Source organism: Lepisma saccharinum, chromosome 16 (assembly GCF_977018435.1).
Source record: "Lepisma saccharinum chromosome 16, izLepSacc3.1, whole genome shotgun sequence".
Classification (NCBI taxonomy): domain Eukaryota; kingdom Metazoa; phylum Arthropoda; class Insecta; order Zygentoma; family Lepismatidae; genus Lepisma; species Lepisma saccharinum.
This window is the reverse complement of record NC_139244.1, coordinates 59,285,598-59,312,525: the sequence shown is the minus strand read 5'-3', so window position 1 is coordinate 59,312,525 and position 26,928 is coordinate 59,285,598. Positions and strand designations below refer to the sequence as shown.

At 38.2% G+C, this 26,928-nt stretch overlaps 1 protein-coding gene across 1 annotated transcript in view; it reads left to right on the top strand.

Moving 5' to 3' along the window:
* Lrrk (Leucine-rich repeat kinase) overlaps window positions 1-26,928 on the top strand; it is a 280,688-nt gene that overhangs the window by 221,904 nt on the left and 31,856 nt on the right. Inside the window, exons 30-33 of the mRNA XM_083138226.1 lie at window positions 1,714-1,920; window positions 13,377-13,628; window positions 24,000-24,141; window positions 25,530-25,639. Coding sequence (XP_082994352.1) covers window positions 1,714-1,920; window positions 13,377-13,628; window positions 24,000-24,141; window positions 25,530-25,639 — 711 coding nt within the window. The remainder of the gene's footprint in view (window positions 1-1,713; window positions 1,921-13,376; window positions 13,629-23,999; window positions 24,142-25,529; window positions 25,640-26,928) is intronic.

Genomic DNA, 26,928 nt, shown 5'->3' with positions numbered 1-26,928 from the left:
GATATCGTACGCCACTGGGGAGTCGAAGCAGCAGTCAATGCAATGGCGGCACTCTGGTTCTCCTAAAGCGAAGAAATTCAAACAAACAGCATCAGTTCACAAAATCATGGCAACAGTTCACAAAATCATGGCAACGGTGTTTTGGGACCAAAAGGGTATGAGTTTTGTGGAATTCTTGGAACCAGGATGAACAATTACAGCAGAGGTGTATTGCGAAACACTGAATTATCTGCGACGTGCCATCCGAAATCAGCGGAGAGGAATGCTACGCTCTGGAATTTTTCTGATCCATGACAACGCCCGCCCACACACAGCTGCTCGTACCGTTGAAACAATTCAAACATTTCCATGGGAACTATTCAATCATCGCCCTTACAGCCCCGACCTTGCCCCAGCGATTTCTTTCTTTTTCTTCACCTGAAAAAGTAGCTTGCATTGAAGCATTTCAACAACAGTGACGTTCTCAAGACATCAGTTCTGGACTGGCTACACTCTTAGGCAGCACATTGTTACGCAGAGGGCATACGGAAGCTTGTGCCACACTATCAGAAATGTCTGGAGGTTAATGGTGACTATGTTGAAAAATAGCCAAGGTATGTACTTGTTTATCAATCACAATAAATTTCTTCTCTCATTTTCTTGTTTATTAAAAAAAATATCGGCCCTTTTTTTTGACATGTGCCTCGTATATATGTGGGAGAGGTGCCATTCGCTATAAGTTAAGGCTCAGCTGGACCTTTGGCTGTCACCACGGCAGCTGTTCTTGAATTTCCCTCTCCTTTTGAAAAACTGTTATGATATTCCAAAATCTGTAAAATTACATATGCTTAGAATTCCTTTCAGAGCATTCACATTAAACTTCATGTGATTTGTTTTCATATTTGTCTAGATATTATCAATAGCTTAATAGACTTACGTAACCACGAAACCATTGAGAATATCTAGACAACAATGAAAGCAATCCACATAAATGCTCTAGAAGGAATCCTAAGCACATGTAGTTTTTCAGATTTGAGAATATCGTAGCTGTTTTCAAAAGGAGAGGAAAATAGCTGAGCCTTAAGACTGCACATCTGCAGATCTATCTCCTTCTTAAGGTCTGCTATCCAGGTAAATATGTAATATTTATATAGAGCTGCTTATTTTATACATTTTCAAATTTGCATATCTTAATGTATGATATGCTGAATTAGGAAAGTTATCCCCTGTGTCTAATTGAATCAGGTATTATTTCGTCTAAATTGTACTTTTTCATTATCAAACTGTGTACTTACTTCCTCTGTAGCCTTCTTAAACCTGAAGATTTATGGCTGCAGCAACACAAGCCTTCCATCTGTCCCTATCCTGGGCAAGATCAATCCAATCTTTTTCATCCCTACCAATTTCCTTTAGGTCCATCTCAACGTTATCTCTCCATCTTTGTCTTGGCCTTCCTACTGGTCTCTTGTCATCAGGTTTCCCAATAAGAATCCTGTAAACTCATGTTTCCTCTCCCATTGATGCCACATGGCGTGCCCACCTAAGTCTCTTGATTTAATTATTCTAATAATATCTGGAAATGAATGCATATTATTTTTCTAAATTATGTAACCTTCTCCACTCACCTGTCTCCTCACCCCTTTTAGGTCCAAAATCATGACATTGTATGTTGAAGATAGTGAGATTGTATGTTGAAGATAGTGACTTAAACCCCTGGATGTATTCTTATTTCAGATCTTCTTGGACCTTGGAGAACGTTACCTGATCAGATCGGAGAACATTAAAAGAGGAAAACTCCTTGGACGTGGTGCCTTTGGGTTTGTCTTCAAGGGGACCTGCAAGCTCCGAGGCTCCAATAATTTCATTGATGTTGCCATGAAAATGCTTCAGCCAGTGCAGCCAGGGGCAAATGCACGCCAGTCTGCTGTGATTGCCTACAAGGTAAGTTTCTCTAGTATCACAGAAGATGCTGTCTTACTCCTTGTGCTAGATAACTCATATCTTTTCACTATTTAATATTAAAATAACTAGAACCACACATTTACGGTGAATAAATGATCATGATACCGGTACAGAGAGTGGGGATAATTCGGGATCAAAATTGGTATATAAAATGACATTTCAGTGTTAAAATGGTGAATAAAAATGTAAATTTGTTTTAAAAACCATACTTATTACACAAAATTAACGTTTCACTTCTAATAGCACATTTATATGCACTCCGTCACAAAAAAATAGCATCACTGCGTTTGTGCTCTGCTTATGAATTATGTGATCTTCCGGCAACTGGACTATATAGAAATCAATTTCTTTTGTTCTGAGCCTGTGAACCGGACCAGAGCAAGGGTGGAGCCATGTTCACATACAAGGTGGATCAAAATTATGATTATTATTAAATTGTCGTTCTCCGTGGCCGGGCAGTCTAAGGTGCTGTACTTTGGACTGCGACTGCGGGACTGCATGAGTTCAAGTCTGCCTGGGTTAAGTCTCTAGGTTTTTGTTCTGTGAGGAAATTGGGAAACTACGAGAGACTAGCTTAACCTGCTCTCGGATATATCCTATAATGGCTGAGGGTTCGACGTGCTGACCCCACGGCACCCCATTACCAGTTGAAGATCTCCACACCTCTAGGTAGGATTGTGGGAAGGAGATGGGCAGTCGGGAGATCGGCCAAGGCCCTTCGAGGGCTGTTGAGCATGGGTTATTGTTATTAATAAATCACGCTAATCTTGCAATTTTTAAGAGTGGTGCTATTGTTTTGTGACTGACTGTAGTTATCAGAGTATAAAATTTATTCCTGTACAAAGGAGTCCATTCTTGCTTCTCCAATGTTTACAGCAGAATTAATCGATTTTCCGTGATTTCCATAACTCCCAGGATAATTCAGACCTCGGAAGGTGTCACGTCAGTAAATAAACCCTTAATTTCGTGTTCAAGAGTTTATTTCTCATTTTCCAGTTCATTTTGCATCATTTCGTGACAAAATATTGTAGCAAAATGCACGTGAGACCTTTTTTTTTAAAAAGAAATAAAAAAATAAAACTGCAGTCAACTCTAGATACAACGACTTTTCACAGTTCCCAGGGAAAGTGTCGTTATTTCGAAGAGTTCGGTATTGGAATTTGCACCAATTTTGAGCTTAAACGGAGCTCAAACGGACACAAAGATGCCTAGGAGATGGTAACACCATTTATCCTGGTAGTTATATAACCTGTTATGCACAGGATGTGTGTTGTGAGAAGGAAAATAGAACATGAAAATGTTTTCACAAAAACGAATTTAAAATAATGTTACTTTCTTTCAATTGTGCACAGTCATTGCTTTTCCAGGAAATTCTTACAATTCTTGTTCATGGGAAACCCGTTTGCACTGATACCAATGGAAAGGAAAACAATCTCTCGCTTATTGCAAGCGAAACTCGAAGAATCTTGACACCAGTCAGACTGGCACCAGCAAAAGTCTGGAGATAATTGGGCAGAATGAATGTTGGATTTTATACGGGTCTACTGGAGCATTGTCTGTTACAAGATTAACTGGTAAGATTAGATCTCGGGAGAAACAACACAACCTTTCTAGGCACCAGACAAAAAAAAAAGGCGGGGCTGTAATTTTCGTTCTGGTTCAGCTGTGTAAAATACATCATAAAAAAAGTCACATTTTCTTTGCTTCAACTAACTTCATTCACCCTCCTCCCCCATTCAAGGAAGCAGTCCAAACTCCTTCCTAGACTTGCATTGTAGTCCAGCGTGAAAATGGAAATGTGCAACTTGCGATCTGTTTTCACCCAATGCATATTCTAGGACACGTCATTAAACAGCGTTGCAGTCGCAGTTGATAATCATTCGGGTTTGGAATTGAATTTCACTTTAAACTGTATATTTAGTCCCGATTAGCCCATAAGCATAAAATGAACTGAAAACATGCTTTATGAAACTGCGCATTTTCACATATCAAAATGGTAGATCGTTTTTTACGTTAATCGACGATTTAATGTTGGATTTGGGAGTATTCTCGATGTCAAAACACCCACTCCTCCAAAAGTTTTCCCCTTGAATAATCTCTTTTTAGCGACCATTCCTACATTGAGCACTTTTTTTTCTTCACATGAATGGTTCTGAAGAAAAGCGGACGCGAATTCAATTTACAGTTTTGCTTATCAGAAGGTGCAGAACATGAAGTTATTGTAACTCTTGTTTTCCTTTCTGGAGATCGAATTTCATTATCGTGGAATCAAAACAGCTTTGCGAGATTCAAAACAATAACTTTTTCCTTGGCACAGGATGAGTCATTACTGTTATTGGCAAGCAAGAGCTTTGCAGATGCTAGACAAAACACTGGTGCCAGCTGCATCGTAAAAAACAATTAGACCGGCTGGAAGTTTGAGCAACAGGTGGCGGAAGAGAAAAGTCCCAGCATTTTAAAGATAACGCAACTGTCAAAGACAGAACTTTTAACAGCAGTGTAAAGAAGAAAGTAATGACCCTTGCTTTACGTTTTACCATGCAACAGACAATAATACGGGCAATATTTCCTATGCAGACAACAGCATAAAAAAATAATAATAATAAAAAAAATAGGACCTGAATTCTGCAATTATCAACATTGCCCTGCACACCAGTGGCGGAGAATGAGCTGGGGAAAGTGGGGGGAGGGTCACTTTTTTTTTTATTTGTTCTAAGGTTTTTGTTCGTTTTCAAGAATATATCCAGAACTGTTTGCCCCATTTTAGATGTCAAAGGAAAGGAAGAGGGGTGGGTCCTCTTCCACCCTCACCTGCAATCAGCCCGTGTGCACACACGAGCAAGATAATCGTGGCTGAAACAATCGGCATCATCCCCATCCCTTCCCCCCCCCCCCCCCCCCCACGTTTGCTGACAGGAAAGGTGGGAGAAATCAGTCAGCCAACGGAACACTTTTTGGCAGATATTACGACATCGACAGAATTAGGGAAATGTATGAAGTGGGAAACGCGAGATATGATGCACGTAAGATTGAAGTAAACTTTTGTGGAAACCTGGATGACAACACATTAAGCAGGTTGACGATCTTTAGTTCGCCTATTTGGTTTTGATTATCTCTAACAGTTTCGCTTTTTTATGAAGTGTTGCAGGGAACAAAGAACACGTTTTGAATGAAAAGCTGTTACCAGAAGTTGTCGGCTACAAGGCCAAGAGTTGCTCCCTCACGGGAACCTACTGAACTCTAGGTCAGAGCTGGACAGATGGGCCAGACTTCCAGGCGCCACGCATCTGTATTTTGGAACATTCCTGTGATCTTATCTCTCAAGGTGGTGTATTTATCGATGAAAGAACTTGACCTGCCATACACATTGGCGCAGACTGCACATCCAGCAGTCATTTAGGGCTGCTCCAACCCCCTCCCCCTCCCCCTCCTCCTCTGCGAGTTTTCAGCAGCTCTTAGGACAAGGAAACAAGTCAAGGTCAATTAAAATAACATCCAAGCACATTCCATCTTCTCTTCTCGCGTATCCAAGAGCAAGCATGGCAAAACAAGCCTGGCACGTTGGGTAGCGGCCATCGGGTGCGGGGTAAAATTGGTGTGCTTGAGGGAGGTCAAGTGCTATTGGATATCACTCAAGCATGGTGTGGTAGTGTCTATTTTTAGTTCAGACCCAATTGTGAGCGATAGACCACTCCTGAAGGGAATGAGTGAAAAAAAAACTACATTTTTTGGCCGATTTCCATCAATTTTTCAACTTTTTTCTAAATTTTCCACTGTTCCCGGGAAAAGGGTCGTTACTTCGAGAGGGTCGTTATACCTGGGGTCATAGAATCGAGAGTTGACTGTACAATGCATTATTTCATATTTCATGTTTTCATCAAAAACGAAATATGCATGCCCCTATAAATATCACATTCCTTTCTTTTACCTTTATAATGGTAACATAATTAAGTCTCATTTCCATGTTACAAAAACACTAAATCTGCTGACTAAGGCAGTTGTATTTGCATAAGAAACAAACACTACACATGTAATGTTTCGACCCTGTATCAGGGTCTTCTTCAGGGTCGAAACTTTACATGTATAGTGTTTGTTTTTTATGCAAATAAAACTGCCTTGGTCACTAGATTTAGTGTTTTTGTAATCTTGTTTAGCCATCAGATCCAATGGAGTTTTATGAAGAAAACATTACAATGAATTGTGTATTTCCTTAAGTAACTAAATAGGGAATAAAAATGTTTCTTCAATATGCTTGAGCTTTTTCATTAATTTTGGTTTGTAAAATTAAGACTTGGAACTGTCATTAGAATTATAAAACTTTATTCAGTGACTAACGTTCTCATAAAAATAATTTCTTGAAGATTATAGGAGAATAACCCTTCTTTTAGATGAATTGTTCAGTGTTCAAATTGTTTCCAAGTTTGTGCAGTAATAATGTATTAATACTATATCACTCATCCACTTTAAATATACAATTCAGTTTGCCTCAGTTATACGACAAGTTACATAAGATGTTGACAATTAGCTTTGTATAGTTGCCAAAATTCAAAAATTGCACAAGCCAGAGCGCTATGTCCTCATAAGGAATGGGAATTTTGGATGATAAACTTTAAGTCAACGTCTGGAAAAAATATACATAATACATCAAGTTGCGATTTGAATTTCATTAAAAAATATAAACTCTTTTAATAAGAGTCATTCCATGCCAAATCAACACAGCCTTTGACCTGACCATCTCCGATTTTCATGAAATTTGGGGAGTTGAAACTATGCATGGAACTTAGTAACTATGAAAATTTTTAGTTTCGTGCGTCTTGTAATTGCTAAATTATTCAAGGTCAAAGTTAGCATAAATTGCCCTTTTTGAGCTCGCTTAGCTATACTAAATCTGCTGTAACTCCGCCCCTATTTTGCCTAGGAAGCTCAAATAAAGCTTATTGTACAGGGAATTAAACAAGCTTTCCAGTGATATATAACAAGCCTACCTTTGGATAAAAATATAATTTTGTCACGTGACCTTGACATTTGACCTTGAATATCTCAAAACATGTCATCACCAAAAATCGTGAAAAAAATATATTTGGTCCCTCATACCATACTCTAAAACATACCAAAAAATCATTCTGGGACTGCAATGGGATCAGAAGATACAAAATAATATGTGTAACTATGTGACTGATAAAAGCCCCATTACATGAACTATGAAGAGACAAATGTCCCTTAACACCCCCTACAAAATGTGAAGGAGTTATCCTGGGTATAATTGGTCATAATAGAAATAGGTTAGGCACAGGGAGATCCCTAGCCATGTGTGTCAAGCGCAGATCCGGCATATTGTTGACCGCCATATTGAATTCAACGCAAAAATTTCAAAGGAAAGGGGGTTATGTGATATATCAAATCAGGCTAGAATTTCACGAGAAATGAAGTGACGAAGGATTTTCCAACGTATCTTACGCCAGCAAAAAGTTATACACATATCTTTCACTTACGATATATGCACATTATAATGTTGTCAATGTTCCTGTGAGCACACTCGTTGACGTCTCTCACACTCACATAGAACATTTGGTAATGTAGCATGTGCAACATCATCACAAGCAGCAACTATGCCTTCTCTCAGATGGTCAATATCAGGGATTTTTAGTGCATGCACCATTCTCTTCAAATGTTTCTGAAGGTAAAAGTCCTCCTAAGATGTTAGATCTGGGGAATGTGCAGGCCTTTTAATAGATCCCCATCTGCCCATCAATCTACCTAGACATTTACCATGAAGAAATTGCGAAAATGTCTACATAGTGTGGTCACACTCTGTCCTGTTTCAAAACTCTCGAAAAGTGCCATATCCCGTAAGCAAGAAGCCCTCACCATTTAAGGTTCCGTTGTTGAATATGGACCAACCATTTCCGTTCGCTATACATTATACCACATAATTAGCTTACCAGCAACAACCATTCGACTGAGCAAATCACAGGTATTGCATATTATTTTTATTAACTTCACCGTGAACATAAAATTTGCCTCGTCACTGAAGAATTTTTCATTCCAAAGGAAGTGTCACGTAATTGTTTGAGATACTTTTCCCAATATTCTTCACTATTCAACTATTTGGTGAATGTAGCTGATTAAAATCATATGCAATGGTGCGTATACTTCTTTCTCTCCCACGCCAAGGGTCCCGGGTTCAAATCCCGGTCGGGCTTGGTTGTTTGTGAATGTCCATTCATCAATTTCATCATTTCATCACTCATCCCCATCTTCGCAAATTAGCCAAGAGGCACAAAACGCGAAGTAAAATAAACTAAATCAATCAATCTTTCTCTCCCAAGATGTCAGCGTGATCTCGATGAGTTCCTAACACGTTAGGAGCATTCCAATGCTTTGTTTTTAACACCTCGAAAAGGAGAAAATGGTTACAAGCATGCAGTAATAAATTTTTGCTGGTTAAATATATGTTGGAAAATCCTTCGTCACTTCATTTCTCGTGAAATTCTAGCCTGATTTGATATATCACATAACCCCCTTTCCTTTGAAATTTTTGCGTTGAATTCAATATGGCGGTCAACAATATGCCGGATCTGCGCTTGACACACATGGCTAAGGATCTCCCTGTGCCTAACCTATTTCTTTTATGACCAATTATACCCAGGATAACTCCTTCACATTTTGTAGGGGGTGTTAAGGGACATTTGACTCTTCATAGTTCATGTAATGGGGCTTTTATCAGTCACATAGTTACACATATTATTTTGTATCTTCTGATCCCATTGCAGTCCCAGAATGATTTTTTGGTATGTTTTAGAGTATGGTATGAGGGACCAAATATATTTTTTTCACGATTTTTGGTGATGACATGTTTTGAGATATTCAAGGTCAAATGTCAAGGTCACGTGACAAAATTATATTTTTATCCAAAGGTAGGCTGTACAATAAGCTTTATTTGAGCTTCCTAGGCAAAATAGGGGCGGAGTTACAGCAGATTTAGTATAGCTAAGCGGGCTCAAAAAAGGCAATTTCTGCAAACTTTGACCTTGAATAATTTAATAATTACAAGACGCACAAAACTAAAAATTTTCATAGTTACTAAGTTTTATTCATAGTTTCAACTCCCCAAATTTCATGAAAATCGGAGATGGTCAGGTTAAAAATTGCACATATCTGTGTTGATTTGGCATGGAATGACTCATAAGTAACTCTTATATTCAACCTTTTCAAATCTATATATACAATCACAGTTCAGTTTGGCCAAACAAACATACAACAGCCCTCAACACATAATATATACATACCCTGATCAAATATGTCACTCTATGCTAGCCTGCAGCATCTGAATTGTGTTTCATGAGACCCCGCTGTAAGCTCTAGCTCTTCTGATCAACGGAAGACATTCCTGGTCATGGGAAACAAAGATCTGCATCAATCATCTCAGCTTTGTCTTTATATTTGTGTCATCACTTATTTTTCCTTTTAAACAGTCAAACTTAACCAACCTTACCCAGAAGCAGTCATAAAAAGTACTTATCTGCAATTGGTTTGATCAATCAAATTCATGTCCAAGCAATATTTGGACCCACTCGTGGCCAAATCCACAGACCAAATACACTTCTGTGTGTCTGTACAACACTCTCAGACACTGGACTCGCCAATAACTAGTCTTTGAGCCAAAACTCTAAGACCGTTTTAGGCTCCTCGAAAATATTACACTTTTACACTACTCACATTTTTTCTACCACTCCCCTAGTGTTGCCAAACCTATCACTCATTCCCTATTGTCACAGGCTAACAACTTTGAAAACATATACATATGTGAAACCTATTTGTATACACTGTAAAATCGATATTTTTACTATAAAACACTTTAATACAAAATCAAAAGTTTTTAATTATTTTTCATCTTTAATATGTTAGTTATAAGATTTTCAGCTATGGAGGGAAAAATGTTTTTCCCACGCCAATTAGGTTTTCCCATAGATAGAGATGGCTACAAGGAATTACCTAATTTAAGAGTAGGATTATGGATTAGGATTAACTTAGAATTTAAGGTGCTTTTCATGCATTTCGTTGAATTTATCACTGAATTAAGATCTAAACATGCCCTTTTCCGACAAATCTGAATGCTAATCGTCAAGAATATCACCTCATAGCATAATTATCTTGCAAAACTAGATAAATATTGCCTTTTTGATGTTTTTATATATGTTATCTGGTAATTGTAATCACTTTATATTGCTACTGTAAGCACAAATTAATGCACGGTTTATTTTTATAACTTTTTTAAACTTCAAAGCAGTGCTGCAATTTTCATAAAAATTATAATCTCTTAAAAGAAAAATTGTGAAAAGGAAATTTAACAACTTGTGTTCCACTGCTGTTGAACACTATATATTTCGTGAATAAATTATATCAATGTAAATTGTATTTTTCTAATTTGGTCAGATTATAATGGTGCATTACTATGTACCGTTATAATACAGCTTTAAAACCAGGCAAGAGATATTGCAATTTAATTACAAATTTAAGAGGCATTGGGGAAGTCTTTTACTCAATTAGTCATTTTTAAAGTAAAATGTAGTTCTAAAAACAAGAAATGAGTCAAATGGAACACTTCAGATTTATTAAAAACCACAAATAAATTAATAAATCCAGGTTTTGCAACACACACGCAATATGTGAAGTCTCTTCTAAAATGTCAAATGAATAACTAGTGCTAAAAATAGAATAAAGGAAGGGACACTATAGAAGAAATCAGTATATTACATTCTAAAAGATGATAATATTGAAAATGATTTTGGAATTCTTTATTAACTTTCAGTGCCCACAGTGAAAGGAATACAAAGTCCAATAAATAATTTTCTTAACCCACTACTATAACTAACATATAAATAAGATGTTACGAATTTTTTCATCTTGAAGACTGAACATTTTTAACTTGGTAGCCTAACATCATTGTGGCTACTTTACATTCCTGATCTTGTTGATTCCTGGGTGCTTGACTTCATCCGTGGATGTACCATGGTTACATGTAATTCTAGGCAGTAACCAAGGAACAGTGAATTTTGTATTTCATTCTGTGAATGACGTAATATTTGCCAAGTTGAACACTCCATATACCCAGGGGTAGCATGCACTAAACCTGTCTAAGGGGTGGGTGATCACCTGGTACTTAAAATTTTTGTCAATATAGTAAGTGTTAAAAGAAAAATGAAGTGTCATACATACATACTTCAAATATGAAAAGGTGGGTGGGTGTTTTTTTAGCTTTCACTATTCCCCTGTAAGGAAATGTTCACTGTTGCACACATGTAATGCACATCATGGATAAATAAGTCATATGTTTTAAAGTATGTTACAATTAGGTGTATTGTTTTAATTTAAAATATTTTAGCAACTGTTTACTAAATTTCATGTGTTCAGTTGTGTGAAACTTAAACCCATGTAACCATGGTTTTAAGGTTAAATCAGTATATTCCAAAATTCAAAACTTGAGCTTTCCCCTAACCCTCTATGATGCAAATCTGAGAATTCTGGAAGTTTCATCAATAATTTGGGTATGTGACAGAATTGTTCTGTGACCCCTCTACAATAGAAACTTATTTTTGGTATGTTATACTTAAAAAATTTCAATCTTTCCACCTAAAGTACTTACCTGGGCATGTATATTTGTTCCTCAGTATGCCTTCATCATTTTGATCCAACCATCAAACATCCTCATCATCATGAACCAAGAATGGAACAAAAGGCAATAAAGAAAATATGAAATACAAAAAATACTTTGAAAAATATATTGTTGAAATTTTTTTGGCATATTTTTGGAAACTTAGTAGAAGACAAGATAACCGCGGTAGCTCAGTCTTTAGGGCATCTGACTACCATGCAAGAGACCTGGGTTCGATCCCCAGCGGGGGAGAACTGGGACTTTTTCAACCTGTTCAAGAGGCTCCGGCCCCCAACCAGCATTGTATAAAATTGGTACCTGGAGGAAACTCTAGGGGGCAAAAGCAGCCAGGCGCGTGGTGCTGATCACATCACCCCCCCCCACCTTCGGTCGTGATCAAGAAAGTGTGGGGCCCTAATCCCACACCCCCCTATATGCCTTCATGGCATGGTGCATAGCACAGGGGCAATTGGTCATTCCTAATGATGTATAGATCTACCATAACATTTGAAATCCTGCCATGGGAGCAGTGGTTCTAGTGTCGCTAGGCTAAGTTACGGGGAAGCCTGCAGTTGCATATTTTCCGAGGTTCCACAAAGCTTGGCACTACTGTAGTAGGTTACGCTGTCACCTTGTAATCAAGGGGTCCAGGTTTGGTCCCTGGTGAGCTCATTACGCTGTAGGTCCAGTCCCAATTAAAAGCAAAGTAACATAAACCAAATGAAGCAACCTTCGTGTTAAGGTCTTCAATGTTATAGTACTGTGAACAACATAATTATATATTCATGATTGGGAAAAGAGAGACGCGGTAGTATATAAATACGGAGAAACTAGTACTCACTTTTATCCGCGAAGCTGTTTTTTCTTCTTTTTCGATTAATTTCAGTGGCCACTGCCACCATCCTCGTTGGAACTTGCTGCGCTGTTGCTTGGCGTGCGTCTTTTGTTCGTAGTTCTCTGGCTGCCGTTAGGTGCGCTGTGCGTCTTGGTGCGTCGTCTGCTATTTCCCATCCACAAGCAACCCAGCCACAACCAACCCCCAGCGACCAATATAAATGGTTTGCCTTCCCCTACCATCCCACCACTTCCAACCGCATAGCCAAAGCCCTTCTCCCATTTGGCATCAAAGTAGCGCACAAACCCAACTCCAAAATAACTGATAAACTGAACAAGCACAAACGGTACTTCCTCTCCCCCCTTGACAACCCAGGTGTATATGATGCAGAGTGTGAATGCAAGGCTCATTACATCGGCAGGTCCATCAGATCTGTCAATGAAAGAATCCAACAGCACCTAGCAGATGCGAAAAAAGCCCAACCCACTACTGGTCTTGCTAGACATATCAAATACAATAGCCATAAAATTCAAAAAGTTCGAGTCAAACACACTGCCCACACGCTCATAGACACCAAAATCAAGGAAACGCACGCCATAATGCACTTCCCGCACGAACTAAACATCGATAGCGGGCAAGCGCACCACACTTGGATTCCACTACTGCAGCAGGTATCGCCCGGAAATAGCAGACGACGCACCAAGACGCACAGCGCACCTAACGGCAGCCAGAGAACTACGAACAAAAGACGCACGCCAAGCAACAGTGCAGCAAGTTCCAACGAGGATGGTGGCAGTGGCCACTGAAATTAATCGAAAAAGAAGAAAAAACAGCTTCGCGGATAAAAGTGAGTACTAGTTTTTCCGTATTTATAATTATATAAATAGAATTAGGCTATATAATTAATCGATATTTCTGTTATGAAGCTGTTGTGTTTTCTTACAGGCTGCCCAAGGCAAGTGGGACAGAGATCCTTTGCAGTATGCATGCAAAGCTTACTGCACAGCCAGACAGGAGTTGAACATTCTGCTGACCCTTCGTCATCCAAATATAGTGCCTCTTGTAGGAGTCTGTACAAGGCCCCTAGCACTGGTTCTAGATCTTGCACCACAAGGAGCATTGGATTCTACTTTACGCCACTATAGACGTTCAGGGGATAGAATTGGGCCGTATGAACTGCAGTGCATAATTCTTCAGGTTAGTGCCTGGATGAGAAGAGAATACTAAATATTAGTGTGTTTTAGAAATGTTGATAATTCATAACTTCCAGAAAGTAAGTTTCCCTATTTTTTAAAAAAAAAACCAACACAGTTTCAGGAAACCATTTATTGGCAACAGGTACAGCAAAGGCTGTCGTAGAACTCTGCCGCCTGTGAATGGAACCAGCATGTGACAGACGTCTTCAGCTCTTCGTCGTTGCCAAAACGCTCACCGGAGGACAGGAATTTCTTCAGGTGCAAGAAAATGTGAAAATCGCTGGGAGCCAGATCAGGACTGTAAGGTGGATGATCAAACAACTCCCAGCCAAATTCCGTCAAAACAGCTGCTGTGCGCCGAGCCGTATGTGGACGAGCATTGTCATGGAGGAGCACAATACCTGCAGTAAGCATGCCACGCCTCTTGTTTGGAATGGCACGTCGCAATTTCCTTAGTGTTTCACAGTAATGGTCAGTTCACCGTTTCACCTCTGGGGAGGAAGTCAATGAGCAAAATGCCCTTCCTGTCCCAAAACACGGTGCACATCACTTTCTGTACCGACAGCGTCTGTTTGAATTTCTTCTTGACCGGAGATCCACTATGCCGCCAATGCATTGACTGCTGCTTGGTTTCCGGGGTGAAGTGCGAAATCCACGTCTCATCGCCCGTGACGATCCTGTTGAGGAAATCATCGCCGTCATCATGGTACCGTTGCAGGAATGTCAGTGCTGCTCCTGAACGTTTCATTTTGTGTTCGGGTGTCAGGTTTTTTGGCACCCACCTGGCACACAATTTTTTGAACAGCAGGCGCTGCGTGACAATCTCATGCAACACGGATCATGATATCTGCGGAAAAAGGCTACTCAACTCCGTAATCGTGAAGCGACGGTTCTCTACGATGCGCTGCCGCACCAGCTCAACCAGATCATCAGTGATGAGGGACGGATGCCCACTGCGCTCTTCATCATGGACACTTTGACGACCTTCCGAAAACTGCCGACACCAGCGACGCACCATCTGCTTACTCATAATGTTCGGCCCATAGACCTCACAGAGCTGACGATGAATGTGAATTGGCACAATGCTTTGTGCATTCAGGGACCTTATCACCGACCGAACCTCGCATGCGGCGGGAGAAGGAATACGAGCTTAGATTTCAAACCACTGCTGCCTCGCTACTGGCATGCGGCGGGAGAAGGAATATGAGCTTCCACTTCGGACCACTGCTGCCTCGCTACTGGCGCCGGGCGGGATCTGTCCGCCTGTCATATGATTGATACGTCTTAGCTCACGTCTTAGCTCTGCTGCGCATGCGCAATTTACACGGCTCATTATGTTTACTTTCACGGGAAAAAAATAGGGAAACTTACTTTCTGGATGCGCCTCGTACGTACAATGAGTTAATCATATTTCTGACCCAGTTACATTCAAGTTGGCAGTTTCTATTAGAAAAATAACTGGGTAATACTGCAATAGATCAGAACAACAGATGGTTCTATGTGATATAACTTATTGATGAGTTATGAAAATTGTCACTCAGGGATTGAACCTGGAATCTGTCTGTACTGTGAACTTCACTGTGAATTAATTTCAGCTATTGCAAGGAATTGTGAACCTCCAGGTGCCCAGTGGAAATGGAATATGCCTGGAATATGCAGTGCAGAAATTGAGATGAAACCAGTGACTCAGTTGAGTACAGTCAATATCCCAATTGATCTCTGCTCGAGCCACAGTATTCGTTACTTTTAAATAAGATATTTTCTGATTATATTAACTACATTACATGCAGCTATTTCAACCTTGTTCGTCTTTATTACAAATAACTATTCTATTGCTTGTAATAAAAAAAAATGTCATTGTCAAGTTCAAATATATTAGGGATGGGACCGATTAATCGGTACTCTATCAGTATTGGCCAATATAGGCATATCGGTGTATCGGTAAAATTACCGATTATTTTACCGATCCAATATATCGATAAATATCTGATAGCTTAGTGCAATTTCTGCCATTTTTGTTGTAATTTTTATGGATAATCTCCATGCCCTACTTTTTTAAAAATTAAATGTCTAAATATGCAATTTCTTTTGCACTACAGTCACTTTGAAACACACATTTTTTAAGGAGGTCAATGAACCTTTCAGGTTCTTCCAGGACCATTTCTAATTTTATATTGGATAGGTAGAATATCGGTTATCGGTATCGGTAAATTTTATATCGGTACTTTATCGGTATCAGCCAAAATTTCATATCGTCCCATCCCTAAAATATATTAATTACATTTTCAGTTATATGAAGGAAAACATTAAATATACCTGAGAACAGTGATAAAAAAAAAATATGGTTGCGTATGTATTTGGTATCTACTTAGTGGCAATCCTGTAATTTCGTTTCGGAGGTAGATCCTTTTCTTTTTCTAAGAAAACCCAAACTCACCCAAAAAGAACTATCGAACTAGTAAGACTAAAAATGTGAGCAAATTTTCATTGCCAAGTTCAAACTTAACGTCATCTAATGGACATACAAATATCTTGTAAACACTTAATACATGTAAAATATCAACACTTGCCATGAAACTTAAGTGGAAAACATCCTGCTGTTGTCTCGGCTTGGTCAGTCTAGTCATTTTTAGAATGATGTCCTTTAATCCACAAGGCTGCATACTTTTGGATGGATTTTTATTTTATTTTAATGAACACGAATAATTTTGCTTGTTTGTTACGTAGTTAAGGAATTGTATGCTATGTGCTTTCAATTCCATTTTCTTTGAGGAGCCAATAAGAAACATCCCTGTCAGGGATAAAAATAATTATTTTTTGCCGGGGATAAAATTTTCTGTGGTGGGAATCTCTGGCATCCCCCGTGTTAATTTGCACACTGGGTGGTAGGGTAGGAAGTAGGGTCATGTGGCACCAAATGCGCACCTCACCCTGATGAAAATTTTATCTTGAGCCGCCCCTTGTCAGAACTCTTCTCAATTTTTTTTTTCTGAGATGAAAGGCATGTGTCTTCCTAAATTCTACTTACAGGTGCAGCCAAAAGACGAATCTACCCTGCACCTATACCAGAGTCGTTCTTTATCTGCCTCATGACCACATCAGAACAGCCACTTTTTCAAGTTACAATATTTTCCATTAACCTAACCTATGCTTATGTCGCTAGCGACAGCCAAATCAACTTGGCATTTATGTGCTGGTAGCACCAAACCTGACCTGCCTAACCTAATTACGTATGCATCTAATAGCAGAAATAAATGTGTAGATATTAGCACAGCCCGTTACGATACCAGGCGTTCCGGGTTCAAATTCCGGCCAGGGCATGGGTGTTTGCGAGTGTCCTCAATTTTATCGTATCATTCCTCATCCTCATCTTCGCAATTAGCCAAAAAGTGGCAGAAGAACTAAGTAAAATAAACTAAATCAATGAAATAAAAGCGTGGGTAGGTTACTTAGGTTCGGTTTCATGCTGTTAACATATTTTAAACAGCAGACAATAAATTTGTGTCATGGTAACAGTTGCTGACAGTGTATCTCAAAGTCACTAAAGCTGTGGCTAGTCGCTTGTTTTGGAAAAGGTAGTTTCAGTTTAAGTAGGCAGACAGCAGAATGAATATTTTACATAAATTAAACTCAAGTAGAAAACCTTTATCAATTTGTATATCGTAATATGGAAAGTTTAATTGTATAAAATAGATTTTCCATTATCTTTGTCCATTCTCATGTTTTAATGTTGTTTCTTTCATACTTTACATTTTGCAGGCATGTCTTATGTACATCTCATATTGATAATAATTGAGTGATTTGGTGTTTTAAGTTCACTTTATGCACAGGAAGGCTAATCGAGACTGGACCTACAGTTTAAAGTGGGATCCGAACCACTATGTGCCTTCATATCATATCATATTGATAAACATTAATTAATAATGATGTTGTTTCTGTCTTAATGTTTCGTTTTCTCCATATCATTTTAGAGGGAGCTTATAGGTATCTGAACACCCAAGCTGTACACATATTGGGATTGTGCATTTACTCACTACTTATATTTAAAATAATATATATATATATATACACTTACGTGAGTGAGTATCATTAAAAAGTGCTATATATGATGTTTCGCGGAGCTACGCTCCACTTCTTCAGGTAACTGTTATCAGCACATAAAATACTTCGTCATGTTATAAAGCAATCTAGGATTGGATAAAAAGGATTAGATTAAAAGCGTAAATTTACATGACTGTTAAAAACTATAGCTGCCTTGGTAATGCCAAAAGTGGAGCTGAATTCCCATACCACCCAAACGGCTGAATGATCACAAATGCAGATGTGTGTCACGTTCCTTCCAATGCAAACTCTTCCACCTTCTGGGCAGTGCGAGCCACTTCCAGCGTAACGAGGAATTTCACAGACTCGTCTTTGTTTTTTCCTCATCTTTTAAACATTTTGATCCATGTTTCATCCAAATTGCATCATCTCTATTTAATTTATTCCCCCTTTCTAGACAAATGTGAGCTGCCTCATGAACGTTCCTATCGGCTTGTTTGTGAACTCTCTTTACAACTTCCCTATTTCTAATTTTATGTTTCAGTTCTATAACATGTTCAGATAACCCCGTTTTCGGTTCTTGTTCTTTTATGTCCTTATCATGTTCATCCCAGTGTATTCCAATATTCCTACCTGTGTGTCCTATGTATGCTTTATTACACGTACATGTTATCCTATATATGCCCTTCTCTTTCCGATCCCCTTTATATCCTTTTCTATACTTTTTGTATGCTGTGAAATACTTCTCGATATTTCAATGTTCTCTCATTCCTCCTTTTAATCTGAAGTCTTTTAGGATTTTATCAACCTTTTCCGATACATCTCTCTTCTCTTAACAACTGCTTGTGTTTTTCCCCCCTCCATCTTTATCCAAAACTTTCTGGGCCCCCTTTTTTATTCTTCTCATTTCCTCTGTTTTGAAACAATTTTTCACCCCCACTTTCATTATCCAGTGTTCTTCTTTTTCCCTTTCTTCCCCACTCTTGCAAAGTCTACCAGCACCTATGTAAAAAATCATAAAGACGTTATTCTTTATTCTATTTGTGTGTTCAGAATCTTTATGTATATAACTGTCCCCTGCTAATTCCTTGTGATAATTAATGTGCCAGTTTGTATCCCGGGTGAGTATATAAGGGTATTATGGGTCTCAAAGGATTAGATTGAAATAAATATAAATGAGGAGGATGGAATTCGTAGCTTTGAAGTCATTAATTTATACCCTAGTGTCCCCAGAGATAAAGCCGTGGACTGTCTTCAACGCTAGGTCATGGGTAAGGGGATCGATGTTGTTATGGCCTGGGAATATGTAAGATGGTTCCAACTAGTATCGGGGCATAACTATTTCTGTTTTAATGGGACGATATACAGAAGGTTGTTCATTTTATATCCGACCATTTTTGATGGGTACTCACCTTAAGAGATACTCCGCCGCCACCACCGATCATGTTCTATTGGACCCCAGCATTGTGGACTATCGCCCGGCATCGCAGTTTCAATTGCAGCAAGCTCCGGCACAGGACAGGCATGAAAATTCTGTCCCACTCCTCCCTGCAAGCTTTCCATTGACCATCCAGGGTGCGCGGGCGGCGATGTTGAAGACGTCGTTTCAACAGTCCAAATGCGCAAAAAATCCATTGGACTGGCATCTGGGCTTTTCACAGGAATGTCTTCAAATGGAATGACACGAATACCTAATTCCTCTGCAATTTCCTGATAAAAACGTAGTGATGTTCTGGTGGTATGACTCGAAGCCTTGTCCATATGGATGATCACCTGGTTCGCGTCCATTCCATACAATTTTGGGATGTCTCTCCTATAGATAGATGTCAGAATGGAGTCTTGGAAGTATCTGGCATTCACCTTCACGTTTTTGTCCACCTTGCGTATCATCCTCATATCCGAATCCCGTCACAACCATAAAGCCACGAAGGAAATTTTCCCTTCACTGATGAACAAAGTTGCTGCGCCCCTTGCTGTCAATGCCACGGTACGTGATCGCCCGAATGTGACCACCAGCAGTGAGATGGACATATGATTCATCCATTGTGACAACTTTCTTCCATTTGGAACCTGCCAGGTACTTTTCATACAGTTTCCTGCAGTTCGTCTTACGTTCGGCAATGTGACGCGGTAGAAGGTGGTGTACACGGGCCTTCTGCACACACTTCAACCTGAGGTGCTTGCGAATTGTTTTGTTCACAGTTGACGGTGTGAGGTGAATTCTATGGGCCATATCACGTTGAGTCGGGGGATTTTCTTGGCACGCCAATCGACTGATCCCCCTTCAAACTACGGGTGACACTTTGCTTGCAGCCCTTCTACTGGTGGTTTTCGTGGGTGAATGTTTCGCAAGGAGAGCCTGTTGTGTGTAACGGGCCACAATAGCTTTCGCAGTAGTCACCCCGAGTGTTAACTTATTCTCCCGACACTGTTTCACAATCCGTACATATGAAAACTTAGCATGGAAAAGGGCCATTACGTAACCCTCCCAATACCAGTTGATTTTCGGTGCCATTTGATAACATTCACTACCAACACTTGCGCACCTACAAGGTCAGACACAACACTGCTCCCGCCAGCAGACCCATAGTTCTAGCATGATATGCCAGGTGGCAGCACCGAATTGACAATGATCGGATATAAAGTGAACAACCTCTGTATAGACAGAAAGGACTAGCCATGGGTAACCCTGTGTGGAATAGTTTCAAGTATATTCCTACATTTCATTGAGAAAGATGCACTAGAACAGGTCAATAATGATGTAAAATACTTTCGTATGTACGTGGATGACATTTTGATAATCGGGAATAAAAAAACTTTAGATCGCACTTTTGAAATATTGGGAGAACAGGATAGAAGAATAAATTTCACAAGTGAGAAAGAGAAAGAGGGGGTAATTAACTTTTTGGATTTGAAGATTCAATGAAGCGAATGTGGTCTTAATACAGGGGTTTACCACAAGGAATTAACAGGAACAGATACATACATAAAGATTCTGAACATGGAAATAGAATAAAGAATAACGTATTTATGATTTTTTACATAGGTAGACTTTGGTAGACTTTGCAACAGTGGGGAAGAAAGGGAAAAAGAAGAACACTGGATAATGAAAGTGGGGGTGAAAAATTGTTTCAAAACAGAGGAAATGAGAAGAATAAAAAAGTGGGCCCAGAAAGTTTTGGATAAAGATGGAGGGGGGAAAAACACAAGCAGTTGTTAAGAGAAGAGAGATGTATCGGAAAAGGTTGATAAAATCCTAAAAGACTTCAGATTAAAAGGAGGAATGAGAAAACATCGAAATATCGAGAAGTATTTCACAGCATACAAAAAGTATAGAAAAGGATATAAAGGGGATTGGAAAGAGAAGGGCATATATAGGATAACATGTACGTGTAATAAAGCATACATAGGACACACAGGTAGGAAAATTTGAATACACTGGGATGAACATGATAAGGACATAAAAGAACAAGAACCGAAAACGGGGTTATCTGAACATGTTATAGAACTGAAACATAAAATTAGAAATAGGGAAGTTGTAAAGAGAGTTCACAAACAAGCCGATAGGAACGTTCATGAGGCAGCTCACATTTGTCTAGAAAGGGGGAATAAATTAAATAGAGATGATGCAATTTGGATGAAACATGGATCAAAATGTTTAAAAGATGAGGAAAAAACAAAGACGAGTCTGTGAAATTCCTCGTTACGCTGGAAGTGGCTCGCACTGCCCAGAAGGTGGAAGAGTTTGCATTGGAAGGAACGTGACACACATCTGCATTTGTGATCATTCAGCCGTTTGGGTGGTATGGGAATTCAGCTCCACTTTTGGCATTACCAAGGCAGCTATAGTTTTTAACAGTCATGTAAATTTACGCTTTTAATCTAATCCTTTTTATCCAATCCTAGATTGCTTTATAACATGACGAAGTATTTTATGTGCTGATAACAGTTACCTGAAGAAGTGGAGCATAGCTCCGCGAAACATCATATATAGCACTTTTTAATGATACTCACTCACGTAAGTGTTTATATATTTATATATATACAATGGATAAAAGCAAGGAGGGCCAAAAGGGCTAAGTAAAAATCAAAGAAGGTAAAAGGAAACACTCACCGGACAGTAGAAAAATTCAAAATTTTCGCTAATTTCATAGCATCATCGGTGTGAGGAGAAATAGACGGAACCGGAAGTTGGGGCACTAATATATATATATATATATATATATATATATATATATTATTTTAAACACCCAAGCTCTCAAAATGTTTTTCCATGAATCTAATTACAATTCTCTGTTATAGATTATAATATTATAAACTAACCAACACTCTGGCATTCCTAAACAGACTATAATAATAATCCTAAATAACTTGATAATAAAGTTATTGTACTCACATTAATGCTGGTCTAGATTTCTTGCAAGACCCAATATTTCTTAGTGTACAGCTGTTCATTAACTTCATATTACAATAGATGAAAGCTAAACTTTAGCAATGATTCAAACAATTCTTTGTTTCCATGTTAGGTTTCCCTTAATGAGTATTGTTGCAAATGTGATTGTTGGAATTGAATTCCAATATCTTCCAGTCTTTGTCAAAGAGAAAGGTGGAAAGTATACCCAGTGTGCAAATTAAGCCTTTTGGTTTTGGGGGAATGTTCGCTCAGTGGCATATTTTTTATTTCATTTCGGGAGGGTGGGGTAGTTTTTGGTATGCAAATTTGTATATGGTACCAGCCACTGGCATACGGAGGGAATTGATGAGGCTCCAGCCTGTCTCGAAATTTTGAGAAAAACAACATTTTCAAATGAGAGTGCAATAAAAAAACAAAAAAAAACTGGAAAAAACCAAAGTTGTGTATGCAAACGCCCCTTAACACAATTACCATTTTTGAATTTGATCAACTTTTAAAACGATGGTTATAGATCGTAATTATGAAATATTTCATACTGTATCTCCCTCCCTAAAATGCAGATATGTAATATCCACCTTTACAATTCCAGCGCCCTCTGAGAAAATAATCCTGCATACGCCAGTGTTACCAGCTAGTAATCCAAACTATTGCCACTAAACGAATTACCACAGCTCTCTAAGTACCTTATGACATTGGTTCTAACCTAGACATTAAATCTTATGATAGCACACACAATTTAGAAACATTTTCAGATTTACATTCTATGAAAACCCAAACTTATACACTAGAAAAGCTATTAAACTAGCAACACAGAAAACCTGACGAAATCCACTCTACTTGCCATGTTGGCAGGTTTTTGTAGTTTATTTAACAATGGACAGAGCAAAGGTACTAGTCTGGGTGTTTTTTGTAAAACCTCTACACCAGACAACAATATAAACAAATAAACAATGGCCTATTTAAGAAATAGAATGCAAAAATATTTTCCTGAATGACTTTTCAGTGGTATTTGTTTCATAGTTATGAAATTATACACTAAATGCTTTCATTGGGGGGGGGGGGGGATGAACATCCCTGGCAGGGATTAGAAAAAAAAACTTCTGTCGGGGAAAAAATCTTTGTGGGGGAAATCCTCAGCATCCCCCTCCCCCCATTAATTTGCACACTGCACTCAGGTAAAGTTATAAGTTTAATTTATAAATCATGAATGAATCTGAACTTTTCTCATTCCCGTTCCCCTCCTGAACAAAGGCTCTATCACCTTGTTTGTAAAACATAGGTGTGAAATTGTTCTAAAAGAAATTGAGCCTGACATCACATTGTTCTGTATTTGAGAGATATGAGGTAGAGATGCAGAGGAGTGATACCCAATACCACCTTTCTGATTCTCTTGTCCTGTAGCATGCTGTTAGAAGAAGTGGTTGTTTTTTGAAGGCACACTCTTGATTTGACTATGAATCAATATGTACTTTTAGGCCTTCTAGAAGCCACCAGCTGAATAACTTTTAAGCATTTTTTAAGAGTCTTTTCTTCCTAGTTTCTTTGGTCATTTCTATTACCATAGTTCACTTCTTTTTCATATCTATAGCAACTTTCCTTACCTTCTCTTTTTCTCTCTTTTATCTCGGAGAGAAAAATTATGAAATGGCAGGTTTTTCAGTAAAAACAAGATTACAGATATGCAGCATATAAAGTGAAACCTTGATTTTTAGTTTTTCATGGGACAAGATGAAAGAACTTAAAATATGGGAAAACGTAAAATCATGGAAAATTTTATAACATTTTGCTATGTTGGGACCATCAAGACTGAATGTATAATACAGGAAAATGTTAAACTGAGGAACGTAAAATCGGAGTTCCACTGTACCAACATATTGATGTAATGTGATTAACTAAGCTTCATTCGTTCTTCCACAGGTTGCAAAAGCAATTGAGTACCTCCATCAGCAACATATTATTTACCGTGATCTTAAATCTGAAAATGTGTTAGTGTGGCAGATGCCTCGTCCATTCCAAACAAATTCTGATCATGAGGTCCATGTAAAATTAGCTGATTACGGTAAGTGTTTTAGATGGTGGCCAGTGACTGTAATATACAGGGTGCATCATGAAATGAATGGTGTACAAATGTAGAAGTTGAAGCAGGGAGAGGGGGTAGAGATGGAAGTAGGGTGGCATTGAACTTGTTTGGCATGCCATTTTCGGCTCGGTTTGGCAGCAGTACATGCAATGTCAGTTGTAGTCATGGCACCATGGACATTTGAGCATCATTTGTTCACATACAACAGTTTCGTGAAAAGTGGCGAATGGATCCATGATGCCAGATATTAAAATGGCAAACAAAAGAGCTGCTGCATTTCAATAATCGACTTGCTACATTTCACAAAACTGTCGTTTCTGAACACACAATGCTCTAATGTTCACGGCACCATGACTACAGCTGACTTTGCATGTACTGCTGCCACACCAAGCCGAAAATGTCATGTCCGAGATAGTTCAATGCCACCCTACTTCCATCTCTACCCCCTCTCCCTGCTTCAAATTCTACATTTGAAAACTGTCCATTTCCTGTGACGCACCCTTTATATCAACACTTGTGTATAAGTATTTAAAATTCAAAAAATGTCTGACCTGGGTGCATGAATTTTTATTTTTGCATTCAGTTACCTTAATTGAACTTTCATCTCTAAGTTATGACACAAAGCTGAGTGTCAAGTACGAAGTAGATACAACTATATATTATGATCTTACGATCTTATAGCAGAAACACTGAATACCTACATGATGTCTACATCAAGAATGATTTACTATAGCATGTAAATCTTCGTCCACATATCTAATCTACATGTATTTTACTTTAGCTTGAGTTTACATAATCTCTGATGTTTTAAGAGATTCTTGTTTTCATTTTTTAATATTTTTAATATGGGGAAAACACTTTTGTTGGGGACAAGGGTCTGGGAAACCTGGAAAAGTCAAGGAAATGTCAGGTGAAATTTACTGTCTTTCTGGAAAATAAACATAAAAGTATTTCTTTGTCATTCTTGCTGTTATTATTACTATTCAGATGTTTTACAACATTGATTGGATTAGAGAAGATCTACTTATAATATAATAAGACAGGGCAACATTTTCTTTCTTCCTGTCTAACTAATGTATGATCCCCATTTTAATTATTCATGATTTATATTACCATACACTTTTTTGATTTGAATAACTGCAATAATAAAATTATTTCCTACTGCAAGTGTGTTTTTAATAATCACAAATAATAATGGCAAATAAGTTGTACAGTTTGTAATCTAGATGATACTGTTGTGAAAATATGCAGCATGCTAATTTGTGAAATTACATACAGAAATACTGTACAATGTAAACTTCATGTGTATTTTTCTCTACTCTTACTGTTATAATGCAATGATTCAGATGATTAATTGTTGTCTGTAGGAATAAGTCGGCTTACGCTTCCATCGGGGACCAAAGGCTTTGGGGGAACTGAAGGTTTTATGGCACCTGAAATTATGCGCTACAACGGTGAAGAGGAATACACAGAAAAGGTACGACAGAACCTATTTTTAGCTGTGCTACAAAGAAGATGTAAAATCACTTCATGAATGAACATACAATAGCATGTACAAATGCAATTGATTATTCCCATATGTTTTCTGGACATCAAAATGATGTAACCAAAAAAGGAGACTGATTATCAAACTGTGTTTCAGGAGCACAGTACAGGCAAATGCTAAGTGACATTTTGGTCATTTTTGAGTTCATTAAGAAAAAGTTATTAGAAGCTGTACTGTAGGTAAATTGTTTTCATGTTGTGTTTGCCAATTTCAGAAGGCTTCTCTGAGTCCAATGCAAATTGTATGACATGGCAATTTCACTCGAAAATTGGAGGGTGGCACATTTTACTTTGTTGTAACTCAAAAATTACCAAAATGTCACTTACCATGTTTTACACCCGAGCCCTTCAAATAGTGAATCGAAATTTATTTTTCAGCACAAGTCATAAGTATCTTGTGTTAAGGTACAGGATGTTGATAAAGTTAGTCAGCGTGTCTACCAGTCAAGAAAGTCAATAAAAAGTAAAAATAAATCCACAAGTGGATGAAGAAGTCAATAGAAAGTCCAGAAATTATACGTGTGGTCAAGAATTGTTGCAATCACAATGAGTGATTGATTTAGGTCATTTTACTTCACTTTTCTATCTCTTTGGCTAATCGCAAAGATGAAGATGAATGCTAGTAAGATAAGATGAATGAAGGGACAATCTCAAATTTACAGGAATGACAACACGAGCCCCACAGAAGATTATACTGGCTTTGAGTCCAGATGCCAGATCCTCGCTAGTCTGCCAAATGCAGTGCAGGATGCATTAATAGATGAAACAAGTCTAATTCTCTTGTTAAATACAGCTTCAATTTTAATCTTAACTGGTCTTTTGATAGGGGTTTTTCATTAAATAAATATTTGTTTTCTTAATTGCTAATTTCATACTTTACCTAAGTAGGTGTCGAATAAATCCAGTTTTAGAAAAACGACAAAGGTCAAGAAAAAGTAATGATAAAGTCAAGATTTTTGAATTTGTTATTTTGGTAGACACCCTGTTACTGAATAATTTTATCTTTAAATATGATACAGTGATATGCCTATGTTAGCTGTTTCAATACTGATTAACTTGTAATTTTAAATACACTGTTACAATGTTTAATTTTTGTACATGTACATGTGTATGTGTTGAAAAACTGAGAGAATACAGAAATTCTAAACAAATAAAGTGCTATTACTGTTCATTAAAATAAATTGCCTTTGATCATATACAGTGAACAAAGTATTTCAATGC